The 19,054-nt window shown below is 39.5% G+C and overlaps 1 protein-coding gene across 1 annotated transcript in view; it reads left to right on the top strand.

Annotated features, from left to right (window-relative positions):
- GABRB3 (gamma-aminobutyric acid (GABA) A receptor, beta 3) overlaps positions 1-13,225 on the top strand; it is a 150,494-nt gene extending 137,269 nt beyond the window's left edge. The window contains exon 9 of the mRNA XM_004693066.2: positions 8,250-13,225. Within this exon, the coding sequence (XP_004693123.1) occupies positions 8,250-8,591 (342 nt within the window). The 3' untranslated portion in view covers positions 8,592-13,225. The remainder of the gene's footprint in view (positions 1-8,249) is intronic.
- Positions 13,226-19,054: the final 5,829 nt, after the last annotated feature.

Consider the following 19,054-nt stretch of genomic DNA (forward strand, 5'->3'; position numbering starts at 1 on the left):
CTGTTCTGCTCCCCACTCTGTCTCTGGTGAAGCCTCTCGCTGCCCCTGAGCCTCTGGCCTGTACCACAGTTCTGTATGCACAAATAAATCGTAACAACAACAACAAAAAAGAAATGAATCTTTCCCAGCATTTTATACCATGTGATGTAGATGAATTAACAGAAAGTCAGAATAAAACTTTATGCCAAGCAGAAAAGGCTCTGTGAACTGACAATGACTTTAAGAGTCCACTGAATTATAATTTACTCATCAAGTTCAGTGTTATATCTCAGGGTAGGTACCAATGTGGGCACAGCAGCATGGATTGATAGACTAGCAGCAAGGACTTAGCTGTCACTGTCGTTGCTGTGACACCTTCTGTGCCCTCTAAGGGGACACCAGCACAGTCCCTCAGTGATAGTGCAGGTGACCAATGAGAGATCTGTGCCAACGACACCTGCTTTTGGGATGATGACTTTGCTTACCCTACTGTAAAGCCATGAGTAGACTTTCCTTGTATCGAGCAGTTGTAGAATATCTTAACTCAGTGGTTCATTCATGAATAATTGAAATGTTCACTTAGTTTCCCTCAGACAAGTGGTGCAATGTACGTCTTGACCTTAATTTATTTGTGCTTAACCTCTATTTGTTCATGGGTTGTTTCTATACCCAAGAGTTAGTCTTTGGTGCCAATGCATTACAGTTACAAGCTTTGTGATATTTTGCAAGTTGAACCACTGGTATTTGAATTTCATCAAGTGGCAGAAAGTCATTATTCTTGCCAAGGAATCAGAGCTGCAGACTTGACATCATGTTTCCTACTAAAGAGCAAGATTTCATTTCTCATGGCCGATGTCTTCCCAATTTTCTAAAACTGGAGTATTTTTACTTATTGTAAAATCTTGAAGGTAAGTAAAAAATAAGATGGTGGTAATGTTGCCAGTCCAGTGAAATATTCTAGAAAAAAAAAAAGAAAATACCCTTCTGTGATAGAATCTGCCTGAGATATTTCGTGGTTGAATGTCTGTGTCAAAGTTATAAAGCAGAAAGAATACCTATATCAAAATCACTGATTGTAGTTAGCATCAATATGAGACAAACTCCTCAAAATAAGGAGTATTCAGAAACTGCTTTAAAAATTGTAAGTCATCATCTGTCATTCTATACAAGGCACTCAGGTCCCTCTCACTTGCAGTTTCCTCCTTCAGCTCTAAGCTTGGAATTTTTGACGACAGACAAAGATTAACATCGCTTTAGGAAATACTTGTTTTAAAAGTTTGTTTTATTGAATCTTACACATTTTAGTAACTGTAACTCTTTCTGAAAAAATTACCACCTGGCAATTTTGGTGTAAGTTTTCAATACACCAGTAGACATTTAAAGGAGATCTTTTGAAGTATAAAACTGTAAGTCAAAATCAACCTAACTAGTTTATCGTGTTTCATTAATACAATATATATCAAATTCCTTTAAACATTATTGCTTCCATTAGAATATAAGGGTTAGGGTTGAGTTGGGATAGAATGATGCAAAACACTATTGGTTACTGGGATCGACCTCATGTGAGCTAAGTCCTGAAATAGCTGCAAGGTAACCATAAAAATACAGAGCGCCCAAGAGCTCTCTAATTTTGTAAATTAATGATGATGCTGGGTTTGGCTTCTCTCTTTGTTAGAATTCAAAGGTCTACACTGTATCCCCACCTTCATCAAGTCTTTCCCCAAATGCACACACCAGTCGTGAGGGACTGGAGAAGACAGGATATTGAGTCAAATTTCTTATTAAATCTTGAAAAAAAAATCAACTCAGCATTCAGTTGACCTTATTTCTTGTGCTTTCTTCACTCTCCCCGTTTGTTTCCTGAAGTCGCCATAAATATTGTTATCTCTGCTGCTTCAATTTCTCTTCCCAGAGTCCCTTTCTTCTTCATCTACATCTTGTCCTCCTCATGGGTTGGCAGATGTTTTTCTCCACAACGTGGTCCTTGATTTTTTCCCCTCCTCCATGCTCTCCTGCCTCTGTTACTCCCTGCTCTCCTATAAGCGTATGCTCCGGGCTCATGACCTGGCTTTTCCATGGCCTGCGGCCACCATGTCTTCTTTGCCAGATCACATCCAATCCTCTGCACCTTACCAAATACACCATAGCCCAGAGGTGGTCAGTGCTTTAACAGTGCTGAGATTACTCCCCTATTCTTCTGGGTTCTTCTTCTGCTGCTGAAGGAAATTAACATCAAGCAGATCAGTAGGTGAACAAGGCCAAATTTAATTATATATGCAGAGTTCATGTGGTTGAAATGTATAGAATAAATGGGATCACTTGAGGGCTTCTGTCCTGCGAGGAGGCATGGCTAGGAGCCTGGGGTTAACCTATGACAAGGAGGGGCTGGCTGGCTTCATTAGACAAAACTCTGTCACTGCATGTTCACCCTGCTTTAAGACAGGTGTCTCAGTTAAAAAAAAAAAGTTATTTCTGGATGACCCAAATCTGGGTAATCTTCATTAATTAAGGTAATGGTAAGTTTCTCTCTCAGCCCACCAGGCCTCGATACATGTAACCACACGTGCCAAGGTGGCATGTACTGGCAAAAGCCTGCTCTGGATATCTTGGATAAAACCAGCCAGAATATTCCTGGGGAAGCAGAGTATATGTACAGAGGACATAGGGCAGATGCACAGGTTGAGTGGAATTTTGGTGATTGTCATCAGTTGGGTTCTACGTATGAAGAAAGAGGAAGGCTCCTCATACAGCTTTTTAAACCCAAGTGAAAATCTGAGTGTTGATATCATCAAAGTTCACCTGCAAAAGTCATTAGAAATACTGCCCATCCTTTGTTTAAGGAAAGACTTTACTTGATATTTGGTTCAACAGGGCTATGAATCACAATCTCCTCGATTTCAATGAAAGAGGATTCTCAGACAGTTCTAACTGAAAAGAGATGGTATTATGAGCATCTGTTTGGAGATGGGGTTCCTGGCAGTGGGCAGTCTTATTTAAATGTAATTGCTCATTATCTCAAATGCTCATTATCTCACCTGCTAGAGACCTCCACGGGAAGGACCTTATTCCTCATGTCAGTCCTGCACCTGTGTGTGACTACAGAGTGACGCTTTGGGTTTACTAAGTGGATGACTTCTAGTTTCATGTCATCCTTTGTGGAATTTAAAACATTACACTGAGCGTATAAATCAAGTTCTATCTGAAAATTAATAATATATAAAAAGTACTTAAAACATTCCATAGAATGGAGACAAGATTCTTTAAGGCCAAATAACATCACATACTTTGTCTCTGTTCAGGAAAACAATTTTAGTTTTCTGAGGTTCTAACAAAGTCAGTGGTATATTATTGAACATAATAAATTGTATATTGTTGTTTAAAAAAATACAAGCATTTCCCACCTTTGCTTATTTTCTGACTCACCTTATGATAAATTTTGTTCTAAACACATTTATTTCCACTAAGTAAATTTGATGGAAATGCTGGATATTTCAATAACATCCAATAGAGCTAATTGAAGAAATGATCTCAATGTATTAAATCTCTTTAAGTGCTAATCTAATAAGTTTTCTGTCAGGCTCAAAATTTGGCTCTCACACAGTGATTGCAGTACTAAAATAAACTGAATGAACCGATGGCCCTGGCTGACAACCTCTCCAGGGAAAGCATTCCCATCGCTCACATCAAACCACACCTGTGTGCTATAAAGCATGAAGGAAGCGTAAATCTTTCTCCTCTAGGATCTTGCTTGAATTTGCCTACATGGAAAGGCCAATCCAGAGGATCGCACTGAGCTCTCCTGCCTGTTGCCTGAGGAATAAACAGCCCTCAGCTTCCAAAGCAGGTTCCAATCACTCCCTTTTTTAGGAGGGTGGCTACCTCTGTGGGCCTCAGCTGTCCCCCACCCCTGGGTGGCCTGCACTAGGCTGTGTGACTGCCCACTACTCTGGTGGCCTGTCCTGTTCCAGCCAAACATTAATTTGCTTGTTGCCTTTTCCTTCTGTATCCTTTGCCTAGTATCACAGGATCAGTGTCCCAAACCACCAGAACCTGACTACACACACACACACGCACACACACACACACACAGAGGTTGTAAAGGTTTTACTGCTAATCATTTCAGAGAAATGCAAAATGTCCTGACATGAAACATAAGTTCCAAACCCTTAAACTCTTGCAGAGGTCTCATATTCTTGGTACTTTCAAGATACAAACTCCATTAGAATGTTCTTCTAAATAGATTAAAAATAACAAAACTCCCATGTTCCGTCAGTGCTCTGTCCCCTTCCCAAGAATGGGTGAGGTGTAGGCGGGCAGGAGGAGGCACAGGCAAGGGAGAGTTCTGGAGCGCTCAGTAGCTTTTCCAGGCTTTTGATGATCTTTCCACACCATTTGTAGTGAGGCAGCTGGGTGCAGTGCAGGCATGGCGCCAGGCGTCAGAGGACGCCCAGCCTTTGGTGAATATTAGGCTCCCTGGGCTCTCTGGTGGTCTCTTCACTGGTTTCGACCACACTCTGCCCCCACGGTCCTTCGCCACCCCATCCTCTGCGCTGCCGCCCTTACAAGCTCAGTCTCTCAGCTCAGTTGTGCCCACTCACGTGTGCCCACTCCACACTCCAGGCATCCACCAGCATGATTACCCCGAGCCCCCACTCCCAAGCACCTCCTGCATTCAAGGCCACTAGTGATGGCCACAGAGGCCAACAGGGCAAAAAGCCTGAGCGATCTTCATGTCCCCCCCACCCCCCAGGGGTCTCCACGAAGCGCCTCCTCCCTAGTATAGTGCTGCGTTGGCCATTGCATCTCGAAACTCCTCCAGGCTGGCTGAGCTCATCCTCAGGGGACTGATGATCCTGGGCCACGGTGGCCAGCCCCTCCCCTGCGGTTCCGGGCAGCAGGTGTCCGAGTAGTGCGGGAGCTCCCTGGGGAGGCCAGGAGTCACTCTCCACTTCTTTTGCACGCTCATCACTGCAGGCTGCGCCTGGGTACTGAAGCTGTGAGGTCTGTGAGCCGAGACCTGGAGCAGTCCCGGATTCCTTGCTTTGTTAGAGAAACCACTCACAGCCTCTTGGTGTTTCTCTTCCTGGCTGCCCTCCAGGAAACAGACAGCCCTGCAGGGCGCTCTAACCAGGGCCCTTCTCTCTGCTTTCTCCTCTGATGCTATCTTTAACCCCTGGTCTACAGCTTTAGTTGTGCATCAGGAGTATGAAGCCTTTCCGCCTAGAGGTCACTTTTCCTTCTCACTACCTGAAGAGTAAAGATGGCGTTCTTCCACGTGACACAGGAACCCTTACTGGCTTGACTCTGCTCTGCTGCCCATTCATCAGTTGTATCCTGTTCTGATAAGGGTGTAAGATTAGGGCCCTCCCTGGAAAAAAAAAAAAAAGTGCAAAATGATGTAAAAATAAACTTTTGTAATAATAAAAAAAAAAGATTAGGGCCCTCCCTGGTGGCACAACGGGTTAAAACAGCACTGTGAAGCTGTCCGCAGCCACTGCAATGTGAATTCCTCCCCACCCTGGCCAGGGAGGTGACCCACATGGTGTAACAGACCCCTTCTGTCTCATCTGCTGCTCCCCTCAGCAGTGTATTTCTGTCTATTTGCCTGTTCTGCGCCCCACTCTGTCTCTGGTGAAGCCTCTTGTATGCATAATAAATAAATCTTAGGGGGGAAAAAGAGTATAAGATTATAGTGATGGTGAGAAGAGTGGTGGTTGCTTATCTTTCTGGAGTTTAGCATGTGCCAGGAGCTGTGTGTGCGTTCATGGGGGGGGGGGGGCACGCAACTAGTTTGCCTTTCATCACAACATTGTAGGTACTCCTCAAAACGTGTGCTAATTTTATTGCTTCTTTTTTCTTTTCCTTGAAAAATGTCTACTCTATCTTTGAGGTCAACAAAAATGCATCTTCCCTCTAAATTTCCCTTGTTTCTCTCCTCTAGTAGTTTTTACTGCTGCCATAACAATAACCATAAATGTAGCCACTTAAAACATCACCAGTTATTATTTCACAGTTGTGGGTCAGAAGTCTGGCACAATGGGATTCAGATGCTCTGCGCTTTGCGTTGCCGAAGGCTGAAGCCAAGTAGCTGTGGGACTGTGTTCTCTTCTCGAGGCTCTGGGGGTAAATCTGCCCCGACTCAGTCAGGTTGTTTCTCAAATACAGCTTTTTGTGGTTGTGGGGCTGAGGCCTCTGGTACCATGGTGGATGTCAAGCAGGGTCACTCTTTGCTACTAGAAGTCATCCCATTTCTTTTATGGCTTTTTAAAGGATTTATTTATTTACTTATGCATAAAAACATAGGCCAGAATGGTGGGGGGGGGGTGAGGAGATTTGCCAGAGACAAGAGTGGGGGACAGAACAGATGGACTGACTGCTGAGGGAGCAGCAAGAGAGACAGGAGAGGTCTGCTGGACGATGTGGGTCACCAGCCTGGCTGGGGATCAAACTCGTGCTGCAGTGACTACAGAGAGCTTCATAGAGCTGAGACTGAATCCCTTGGGCCCCTGGGGAGGCCCCTCTTTTTATGGTTTTCCTATCAGTGGCTAACCCAGTCCTGCTTCAGATCCTTCTCCTTTACCTTCTGCTGAAACTCGAGTTCTTCGGCTTCCAGCAGCAGGAGAAAATCAACTGTTAAGGATTTATGTGATTAGATTGGGTCCACTTTGATAAGGACCATAGTCTCTCTACTTTCGAGCCCATGACCTGAACTACATTGGCAAAGTTGTTTGTGTAGGTAATATACTCCCAGGTTCTGGAGAGTGATGTGGCATCCTAGAAGGCATATCTCTTTTCCTACTCATAATAAAAGTGAACTTGAATGTATTTCCAAACCTCGTTGACATTGGATATCTGCAGCCCTTCTGTGCCTGGGCCCACTGCGTGTCCAGGACCATCCCACCTGTGGCTCCAGCCCAGCTCAGAGCTCTGCATAGTGTGGAATCTTCTCTCCACCTCATCCCCTGAATATCTATCTCAATACCTTCGTTGACATGAAGGAGAATACAGAGAATAGGAAGACCTATTAATTTCCAATAAGTTATCCTCTCACAAAAGAAAAGGTTTTGTGAAAATTTCATTGAGGATGCCATAAATACTTGATCTAGTTCTAGAAGAAGGGGTAGGCATTCTGCAGAGGTAGGGCAAACGAGATGGTGTTCCTGGCAATGGGATGGATGCCAGATGGTAAGACATAGAGCGCGTTAGTGAACAGGGAACACCAGGTCCATGGGAGGGAGCTCAAGGGCCGAGAGGGGTTGGTGGTGCTCAGAGAAGAGTGGTCATAGACCCAATCCAAAAAGGACTCCATGAGGGACCCAGTCTTAGGCTTGCTATGTTGATGGCTAGCAGACCTACCAATAAATAATTGGACTCTTCGGTATCATCATGAAAGATCTTAATGTTATTTTAAAGTTTGGATCCAATGTGGGAAGAAACTTTAGTCTATCTTGAATATAGTCCTTCAAAACAACCCTCTCACCTGGAAAAAAAAATAATTAAGCAAAATGATCATCCTTGGGTGGGGTTGGTTTCCACCCTACGAGTCATCAAGAGTGTCCTTCCATTGGGTAAAGTGGGTATTTTGTACACCATCAGAAAAGGGGACAGAGTGGTTTCCAAAGAAAAATGGGAAAGAATATAGTAGTTGACTATATCTGTGGCTTTGCTTTCCATGGTCTCAGTTACCTGTGGTCAATCTCAGTCTGAAACTATTAGGCACAATAAGATATTTTAGGAGAGATCATAGTCACATTATTGATCTCTTACTGTGATTATTTGATTAATTAGACTGTATCATAGATGTGTAAGTATATGATAAAACAGTCTATGTCATAGGCAGTACTATTTGCAATTAGTCAAAAATCTACTGGAGTCACATGCTACATGGATAACGGGGAACATTTAGTTTCTATCCAGTGTCTGGTTGTGAAAAATGGCTATACTCAAGTTAAGATTTTGGAAGGCATTTGTACTTTGCTTCTCCCATAAGGTTTTTTCCGTAATGTGAAATTCCAATTTGAAATTTATTTTAAATATTTCAAATTTAAATATTATTTAGTTTCCCATTTGAAAATTTTCAAATCAAAGAAATAAGATCTTTAAAAACCAAACTGACATTTCCCACTGAAACAGCACTGGTTTTGACAGATGTGCAATTTCCCATAATCCATATGGCATGATTTGTGACCTCAATCCCTTTGAGTTTGGATATGGAAATTAGATTTATTGGCACGCTAGCTGTGTAACAATGTATGTCTCCCTCCGATTAGGTGGATGCTCACGGAAATATTCTGTTAACGCCTCTGGAGGTTCACAATGAAATGAATGAGGTCGCCGGCAGCGTTGGTGACACCAGGAATTCAGCAATATCCTTTGACAACTCAGGAATCCAGTACAGGAAACAGAGCATGCCTAGGGAAGGGCATGGGCGACACCTGGGGGACAGAGGCATCCCGCACAAGAAGACCCACCTAAGGAGGAGATCTTCGCAGCTCAAAATTAAAATCCCTGATCTAACCGATGTGAATGCCATAGACAGATGGTCCAGGATCGTATTTCCATTCACTTTTTCTCTTTTCAACTTAGTTTACTGGCTGTACTATGTTAACTGAGTGACTGTACTTGATTTTTCAGAGACTTCATTTAACACTGAGTGAAATATTACTCTGCCTGTCAAGTTTTTATACCTGTGTACACACACAGACACACACACATGCAGACACACACATATATACATACGCAATTGTATATATATGTGAACTTTCTCAGCATATATATAAAATACACGTGTATATGAGGATGTATGTGTATATGTTTATACACACAGGTGTAAGGACCCATGTGTATATAAAACAAATACACATACATGTATACATTTTGCAGCTATGGACAATTTAACACAGGATGCATATTAAAGAAAGTCATAGTTTTTTTCTTTTTTAATTGAAAGGGACAAGCATCGTCTAAATATTATGCCTTGAGAATGAGGGCGTGAAACACAATATCATCCCAAAATGTGTCTTTTATTATCATAAGTTAGATGTTTTAGTTTAAAAATCAGAAAGAAGCTCTTAATTCATTTTTGAAAATTCATGCACTGATATTGCTAGTTTAAAACAAGTCACACACTTCATATCCTCTCTTTCAGTTTACTGAGTGAAGGCTTTCTGACTTTTTTGGCAATGGGGTTTACTTTCATCAGACAGACTTTTTCTGTACTGGGTTAGTGGAAAAGGTGAGTTGCTGGTGGGCGCTCACCTGTTGTCTTAAAGTTAGGTAGATCCCACGTTGATGTCTGAATGTTCATCTTTTGAACACCCATTGAGAATGGATGCCATCTCATTGTAAGTACCCTGATGTACGGTGTATTTATTTGTTCACTAGGGGTGGATCCAGCTTACCTGTCATGTGGGAACACAGTGGCACATTTTGGCAATGTTTAGTTGACATTTCAGTCATTGACAATGTGCTCCGCATCTTGGATGGATTTTTTAGGCCTGATATCTAACAGAAAGCGTCTCAGGTTCTTTGTTACTCTAAGGTAAAACCTCGTAGGATGATTTTCCCCCTGGTCTTTAAGTTATCAGTCATCCTTATAACATTGTATGTTAATATGAAATATATTTGCATAATATGCATATATATGTATATTTATCAAGATTCTGTTCCTTATGCTTTCTCTCACAGCAGCATGCGATCTACTTTTCTTTATGTGATGTAACTACTTTCTGTTATGTAGAATTAAGACTGAAGCGAAAACACTTCTACTGTTCAATTTCAGACCAAGAAACATCCTCATGCCTTTATTTCTGTATCTGACACATGTCATAAGCACATCCAATTGCTCCTAGACTAACGCTGCAGGACACGACCAGTACCCACCACACAGCCACTGACCCGTGACCGTTCTCTTAAGGCGAAGGAGAGCAATCCTACAACCCACACAGTCACTTTGGTTCCTTCTGATCCACAGCCTCATCAGTATTTGGACTTTTTAAAGCTCGTAGAAACAAGACAAGGTGCACCGGTTTCATAAACGCAACCTTAACTTACTATTTAGATGAGATCTTTCTAAAGAAAAAAAAGAGATGATATATTTTTTGTAAACAATATTTCTATCACAGGCATCCATAAACTGAAATGATTACAGTTGTGCAAATAGATGTCACAGTGAAGTTAAGCATTTGGAGAAAAAAATAAGTAAAATATTCAGGAAAGAACTGCTAAATTAATACTTTACCCCAGTAATGCCACATCTGCCTCACCCTCTCTGTTCTGTCTGAAACCAACGACCAGAGTCTCATCCTCACCACTGTTCTCCAGGTGGACAGGATGTCAGTTTCCCTGGGGAGGTACTCGGTGTTGGCTACCACCATCAGTTGCGACCACTCGATTTTCCTTTGACGGCCATCACAACCTGTAATTTGGGGGAGTCTGTAACAGTTCAAAACCCACCATCAGGCAAGACATAAGCCACATAGTCGCATGCTAGGAGTGACGACTGACTTTATTACCCTGGCCCCTCCTTCATGACTTTCTTCAACGTTGTCTCCAAAACGCTGCTCTCTGACTTTATTTTCGTCTGGAGACTAGCCAAGGACTTCTTGGTCTTTGGCTTTTCTCTGACATTTTTTTTTTTTTATCATGGGTAACAATGGGGGATCCTAAAAGTTCAAGAGATTGGGAAAAACCTTGTAAGTGGCCTTATCATTGTTAACATGTAAAAAGGAAAAAACAAAAAAAGACTTTATGAAGACCTTATCCCTTTCAATACTTCAGGTATACTTTTCTGTATCTAGTGATTCAAGGGATGAGCCCCACATGCAGAAGAGGGACCCCAAAATGCAAATGAACATGGGCAAAAGCAGTTGATGATTCATTTAAATGTACAATTTATACTATTCAGAACTGTGACATTAATTCTCTCTGGGAGAAAAGTGATTCAAAACCTTTTTGATGCATAGTTGAGGTATCAAAGGCAGAGACTCCGTGGAGCTCAGAAGAGCTGCAGTCCCCAAGGTTTTCTGGATATAAATTTGCATGGAATAGTCATAATAGCTTTTGAGCTTTTTATATGCATTTGGCACCAAGACTGGGATCCACAACTTTGTAGACACTGCGATGAAGTTAACATAATAGCTATACTATAAATAGTGTTTGTAACTACACACACACACATGCACACACACACAAATACATACATATATTCTGTAAAAAAAAAAAAACACAACTTTTTAAGATCCTTGGGTATGTGTTTGCTTTACTTCATTTTGGAAGAAAATTACTTTTCTTCTAATGAAATTATTTTATAGCTTCTCCATTTTTAATAGCATTGCAAGAAATATTGAGAAGCAGAACTCTGTACTGACAGACGGGAATTGAACTGGGTTCTCTGTTCTGTTAAGTGACCTCTCATTACTCCATAGTAGTTACCGAAGCCAGTGAGTGAGCCGTGTTGATGAATTCTGAACCCAGACCTCTGATATTTTTGGGAGGTGGGCTACTACCCACATCCAGACCTTTGAGTAAGGAGAGAATAGTTGAATTTGGGATCTAATGCTCTTTCTTTCTCAACAACTGAACATAATAAAAAGTTAATTTTCTAAGTAGTCCTGTCTTTCTGAAATGTTGCACAGGAGCTCAAAATGTACAGAAGAATCTTGTTATGACAGTTTGCTATTACCCGTATTTAGTTATACGTGGGGTAATTCAAGAGCCCTATTACTTAAATCCTTACAGAGAAAGACTGGTAAGACTCAAGTAATCTTTAAAGCAGATGTGATACTTGTTCACCAACCCCAGGACTGTGGAGGGGTTTCACTGTCTATACCATGAGACATTCATTTCCCCCTGAATCTTCAATGAATAGAAAGCGTATCATGGTAATATTCCTGTTAGGTTTGAAATTACATGTATGTCTGCAACACCATGTGTTTTTAATGCCAGCACCCTGAATTTCCAACCGTTCAGTCATTCACATCAAAGGCACTTCTGCCAAGCTATGGATTTAACATTTTCACCAGAGAAATCCTCTCACAGGTGATGCCAAGCATGTCCGGGACTGGTTTTGAGGGGACCGGCACACTGCAGCCATAGGTGTTCCTTTTCAGCATCTAGTAGATAATTCCACTGGTGTCTGTCCCACCAATGGTGTGTCCTGAAAAAAGAGAATGTCCCCAACTTTCAATCTCCTGGCTTGAAAGTAGAAACTATCCCATAGTTCTTACTTTAAATTGCCACCTGAAAACTAGTTCATTTTTTCTAGCCATTTTATATAAGCAAAATAGAACAATTGGTAAAATATTTTGTTACTCGTAGAACTGACTCTGGCCCCCATCTAAAGTGAACTATTGGTCAGAGTAACATTGACACATGAGGCAAGGAGCTGCCCAGGTGAATCAAACTTTCCCAGGACACTGGCTAGTGTGCCTTGGATTGATTACCTCTTCTACTGCATTGAAAGGTGCCATGTTTTCCCGAAATACTCAATTCCCAACACCTGGGTAAACACAGCCCTCCCAGAAAGCTGCTCTCTCGCCAGGGCTCTCCCTAGGCCAGCCCCGTAGACATGTTTTGTCATTCTTGTTTCATATCTTCTCCTTCACAAGTCAGTGAGTCTGTTCAAGGTAAGTACAGGATTATTCTAGTAGAAATAGGCAATCGCTGTCATGAACAATTCCCATGTTGATTTCATTTCATTGTAAAGATCAATTAAAACCCAATTTTGCTTAAGCACATTGATGTAATTTTTTGGTATTATTTGACATGAAAAAAAAAACAGCAAAATTGAGTGATAGATACAATATGAAACTTGTTGATGAATGAATTCAAATTTATTAAAAAAGGACGAACTGACTTAAATGTGAAGACTGAGTTTTTCCTTCCTTGTCTCTCTGTTGTTGAAATGGTCATTTTAATTCCAGGTGCTTGTATTGCACATGCCCGTGTAAGTTATGCTGAAGTAAAGAGAAATAAGCTCAATGCTGCATGTGTGATATGCTGAATGATGATTTTTTTTAAATCAGATTTATTCTGAATTTCAAAGGTAACTAGACTCACAGAAATCCAGTTTGTTCCTGCCTTCCAATGAGTGTTTTAATGAGAGAAAGGCCAGGAAACCTACCTACCAGTCACCTCTGACACAGGTAATGTTGGCCCATATGCTTTAGTTCTGTAGCACTTAAAGGCAATGTCCTTTGTTTCTTCTACAGTGTGAAATAACAAGCAATGTCTGGCAAGGAAGGAGGGAGGGAAGGAAGACAGGCAGAAAGAAAGGAAGTAGCAGGGGAGGTGTGGAGTGAAAGGAGGGAGGAAGGAGGGAAGGAGCTAGAGAGGGAAGAATAGAAGAAAGGAAGGAAAGGAGGAAGGACCGGAGGGAGGGGAAGAGGGAGGCAGAGAGGGAAGGAAGGAAAGAAAAAAAAGGAATTCAGATTGTCAGACACATCAAACCTGAAAGAAATTATATTGAGAAATAAATCTTCAAGGAAGACTACTGATTCATTTGTAAATACCTTCAAGGAAGTTCCCCACAACATTGTCAGTCTGAAAAAGTGCCCTCTGCCAGGGAGTATTGAATGGTGGTTTACCTTAAAATTTGTCTATTCTCTGCAAAATAATACAAATTTGCCAGTAAGTCTTTGTAGGTCCTGGTTTTCTTCTCTCATTGTATAGATAGGTTTCATACATCCTTGGTTTACTTTGGGACCCTGAATCGGACATATTTCACACTCATTATTTGCCTAACACTAGAAATATCAGTATAGGGACACTTCTCACTTACGTCATTAAGTGGGTAACATCAGATAAGTTACAAATTACTACAGAAAAAAAGGGATTTCCAAGTTGACCAAAAATTTTTAAAGCTACTTTTAAGCACACCCTCCTTTTCATTGATCAGGTAAACCTCTCCAAATGCAGGATCCAATTACACCCAGGGCTTCTGCCTGGAACATCCTCATGCAGAGTCCCAGGATTGCCAGAACCCATACACATTTCATACCGTTTTATAGGTCTTGCCAGATTCTCGAGGACAGAGATTATCACTGCGACTTTGAATGGGAAATTGTTATTGTTCTTCAAAGAGTAAATGAATCTTTGGAACTCATGGTAACCTATTAGGGCAGATAGCTGTGCCAGGACTAGCAGTTCTTGATTGAAGCACTTTTAGCATTTGAGGGACACACATGCTATGATCCATGAATTATCCATAAGTAGCTTCCATGTCAAATGCAGGCAAGCCATACTGTGGATACTTGCAGTTCACTAACTGGCCAAACTGAAGGCCTACCTGGAGTGGGTGAGGGTGTGGATGTTACGTGTGCCTCTTGAAGTCAATTAGGAAACCACTTAGTGGCCTTGGTTGCCAGATGATTGGAAGAAAATATCTTCACAGCTAAAACTTTCATTTATTTCTCTGGGTTTAGACATCTGCTAGACACTCCAAATTTTTGCACACCATTTTTTAGCTAAGACAAATTTTTCCTGTACTTCTGTTAAAAATACTGCATTTAATCACGAAGAACTTGTGAATTCTTTTTAATTGATATAAGACATTATATTCATTTCAAGTGTATAACATAATGAGTCAATATTCCATATATTATAAAGTGATCATTAAAATTCTAGTTAACTTCTGTCCCTATAGTTCAATTTTTGGTGAGATAATATTATTAACATGCCTATCTTTCAATGTTTTATTCCCCCTTTCTCAACTTCCATCTTCTCTTAAATATAATTAAATTTGTATGTTGTCCAGTTGAAAATTTTACATTCTGCCTACCATCATAAAATTCTATTTTAGCATCTAATATTATGTATATAGATTAATTATAAAAGTTGGTCATTAGTAACAACCCACATAGTTACCAAATAGGAACTCTCTACTCTGGGACAACTGAGGAAATTTGTATTTAATGTGAGTTTTTTTTTTTTTTTTATTTACTTGCTGTACATACTGGGTGAAACTCTAAAATTAAAGATATCTTAGGTGTGAACATTTTTCTTTTATTATTTTAAAAGAAATCTCTACCCTTTTCCTGTGCTTCTGCACTGAATGCTCTGGCCCTTAATATATAAACACTCTCTACCACTATAGTTTTATGTCAGTTAAATGTCCTTGCATATAGACTTTATATTTGGCAATTCTGTTTCATTTTCTAAATAATGCCTTGAAGCAAAAGTGACATTTAAAACTACACATATTTAAAATGGACAAATTTTGACACATGAAACCATCATAACAATAAAAGTAATAATACACCCATCCACCCTAAAAGGCTTACTTGTGTTTCTTTGTAATAGCTCCAACCCACTCCAAGACATCCATTCCTGAAGCCACACAACAACTAATATGTTTTCAACAACTGATGCATTAGGGGTTAGGTTGTATTTTTTATTTTTAATTACATAAATGAAATCTAATAGTATGCACATCCCCCTCTAGCTTCTTTCACTTAATTATCTAGAGAACACTCACATCATGTGTGTCCACAGCTCTCTACCTGTAGGTCCACTAGCTTTCTATTGTGTGACTACTAATATTTGTCAATTCATTCACCTGTTGACACATTTGGGTTGTTGCCACTTTTTGGCTCTTATTAATAAAGCTGCTATGAGCATCAGTGGATAAGTCTTTGGGTAGACATATGCTATCCTTTCCTTAGGTAATACTAAGAGTTCAATAAGAACTAAGAGTTCAATAAGAACTAAGATATCTTATGGATAGTATCAGTTTCACTTTCTATGAAGTATCCAACTTATAAAAGTGTTTTTTTTTTTTTTTTTTCATTTTACATTTCACCAGTTGTGTTTGGGACTTTTAAGTTCCTCCATATATTTTTCAGCACTTGGTATAGTAGTCAGTCTTAACAATTTTAGTTTTCTAATACTGGGTAGTATTATGAAGTGCTAAGTGTGTGTGTATGTGTATGTATGTGTGTATATATGTATGCATGTGGTAAATAGTATAGTGGTATTCCCATTGGTTCTAACTTGCCTTTTGTTATGATGAGTGCCATTGAGCACCTTTTCGTGTTTTTATGTGCTTCATATTTGTCTTCATTAATAAAGGATCTGTCTAAATTGCTACTCATTTTTAACTGTTTCCTTATAGTGTTTTGAGAATGATTTATAGAGTTATAGACTTTGGCTACAATTCCATTGTCATACATATGCTTCATAACTTTTTTCCTACATGGATTTTCTTTTTATTCTCTTAGTTTTGGGGAGAAAAGAAGTTGTTTTTTGTTTGTTTGTTTGTTTAATTTTGATAAAGTCCATTGAAAATACTTTGTTTTAATTTATGGCTCACATATTTGGTATTGCTTTCAAGAATCTTTGCCTAACTATAGGTTACACATTTTTTTAAATTTATTTCTTTAGGTGTCCAAAAACATCACAGATGTAGAGGTTGAGGGGACTGACCAGAGACAGAGTGGGGAGCAGAACATGTAGATCTACTGAAATACATACACTGCTCTGAGAGGAGCAGCACGGAGGGATTTTCTGCATCATGTGGGTCATCTCCCTGGCCAGGGGATCAAACTCATGTTGCAGTGACTGGTGACAGCTTGATAACACTGAGACTAACCCCTGCACCACCAAGGAGGCATACACATTTTTTCCTTAAGTTTTCTTATAGAAGTTCTATATTTTAGGCAATATATATTTGGACTTAAGATATATTTTGAATTAATATGATATGCTTAACATCATAATAAAGTAAACATCATAATAAAATAATACTTTGTATATGATGTGAAGTAGTAATGAAAGTTTATTTCCTATATATGCATATTCAATTGTTCTGGCACCATTTCTTAAAAATACTATCATTTCCCTCATTGAACTATCTTTGCATCCTTGTCAATCAATTGTCCATATAGATGTGGGTCCATATTCAGACTCTTTATCCTGTTTCTTTGACCTGTTTGGCAACATTGAAGTCAAGAACCCTATCTCAACCAATGATGTTTATTATGAGGCTAAAAATTAATTTTCTAGTTCATGGCTTAAATATACGTATGTGTGTATGTCTGTGTGTGGGTTTGTGTGTTTGTATGTTTATATATACACATCGATTCATTGAATGTAGAACTGACATCACAAGAGTTTGGAGTCTCCTGATCCATAAGCAAGATTTACCTCCCCAATGCCAGGGTTTCTCAACCTTGACACACTGACATCTTGAGCTAGACAGTTATTGTGGTGGAGTTTTTTCATGCTTTCTAAGATGCCAAGCAGCATCCCTGCCTCAACACATCAGATGCCAGATGCACACCCTACCCTTTTACTTACAGTAACAAACATGTCTCCAGACATTGCCAAATGTCATCCAGCGTGAAAATTGGTTGAGGCCCGCTGATTTTAGCCATCTTTAATTTCTTCAGCAATATTCCTTGAGTTTAAATATAGAGACTTGACATCTTTTCTGGAGTTGATCCCTACTACTTCATATTTTTGGATGATATTGTAAATGACATTGAAACATTTTTATTTGTGATTGTTGCTAATATGTGGAAATGCAATTGTTTTTTTGTATATTGATCTTTGTTTCCCTTTGGGCAGCAATGGTTGCTGAAGTCTCTCTGAGAATAGTAAAGATTTCCTGGGGTCCCAAAGTGTTTACTTTTATGCTAATTTTTCTGTTTTGTTCATTGTGGGCTTTTTTTTTTTTTCCATGTGAGTGGTTTTCTTTCTAAGACTAATGGTATTTTGTGAGGTGTTTTGTGAGATAGCGTTCTCAGGTTTTCTTTGTATCACGTATCTCATGTGGTTCTCTTTAACAGCAAGGTTTTTCCTGTAAATACCAACACTGAATAAGAAGTCTGGGTATGTTTCTGAGATTTCAGCAGGAATAAGTTTATTATAGGCTGAGCAGAAAAGTGATCTAAACATCAGGAACTCCCAGTGCCAGAATAAAAAGGGCTTCTTAAGGGCTACTATGTCTTTTCTGGAAGTTAGTCCCTCATAGGCAATTATTTTTTCAATTTCTTTATTAAAGATGTGTGTGAAAACTTTTGGTTGTTGTTGCTTGTTTGTTTTATCCTGGTGGTAGATTATGCCTAGGACTGGAAGGAAGAGGGTGAAATGTTAACGAGGAGAGCCAGTAGAACTGGTCTTGACAAATAGGGATTTCCAGGAAACCTTCAATTTTTGAACACCTCTTTCTTACTCTTCCATCCCTGCATTTAATCAACCTGTAATCAGAAGTAAATAGCTTAGAACCTAACTTTTTAGGTAAAATCATATTCTGACCTTAGAGCTCAAAGGTGAACTAATTAATTTTTATCTCAACTATTATGAACTGAACACAGTAAAACTTTCCAGTACATTGCATTGAATTAGCCATAGAATTCCCCGCCCCCCTGTATGTCTCATTTAGTTTGCTACTTCATGTGTGGAAAATAGCTTTATAGTAGGACCTTAAATAAAAATTCATTTTTTTTTTAGTAAACATTATTTAGCACTGCTGCTTTAGAAGTGAAATTATCTTTTGACCTGAGTGAGCAAAAATAATCTCTGGACTCACCAGGGTGATTATTTTTCTCTCTCAAAGAATAAAAGCTCTTAGTGATGAAATCTATTTTAGTCTGATCTACACTATTGAACTATTTACAAGCCTTCTGCACATCATACTGCAGGAGTTATTATCAAAGCATTATTATTTCAAATAATGAAAATATTCAAATGGAATGCAAACAAATAGAGCTCAGAGTCTTGAGTTTAATAGACAATGCCCTGCTTCCATAGCCCAGCCCTTCAGAACAAAATGAGTATTTGTGGAGATTTATCACAAGACAACACCTCTTACTCTGCCTATGATTAAGGGCTTACAACTAACTTAAATATATGTTGCATTCTGCAATAGTAAGAATTCAGTTTTATTATAGTGAAAGAAAATCAATGAAATAAAGAGTTGGTTTTTTGAGGGTGACATAATTAACAAAACTTTAGGCAAATTTACCGAGATAAAAATAGACTAAGTTAATGGAATCAATACTGAAATAAAGGACAATGGTACAGAAATAAAAAATTAAATATAAAATAATCATTAATATTTATAAAACTAATGAAT

Source organism: Condylura cristata, unplaced genomic scaffold, assembly GCF_000260355.1.
Source record: "Condylura cristata isolate star-nosed mole 26May11 unplaced genomic scaffold, ConCri1.0 scaffold00035, whole genome shotgun sequence".
NCBI lineage: Eukaryota > Metazoa > Chordata > Mammalia > Eulipotyphla > Talpidae > Condylura > Condylura cristata.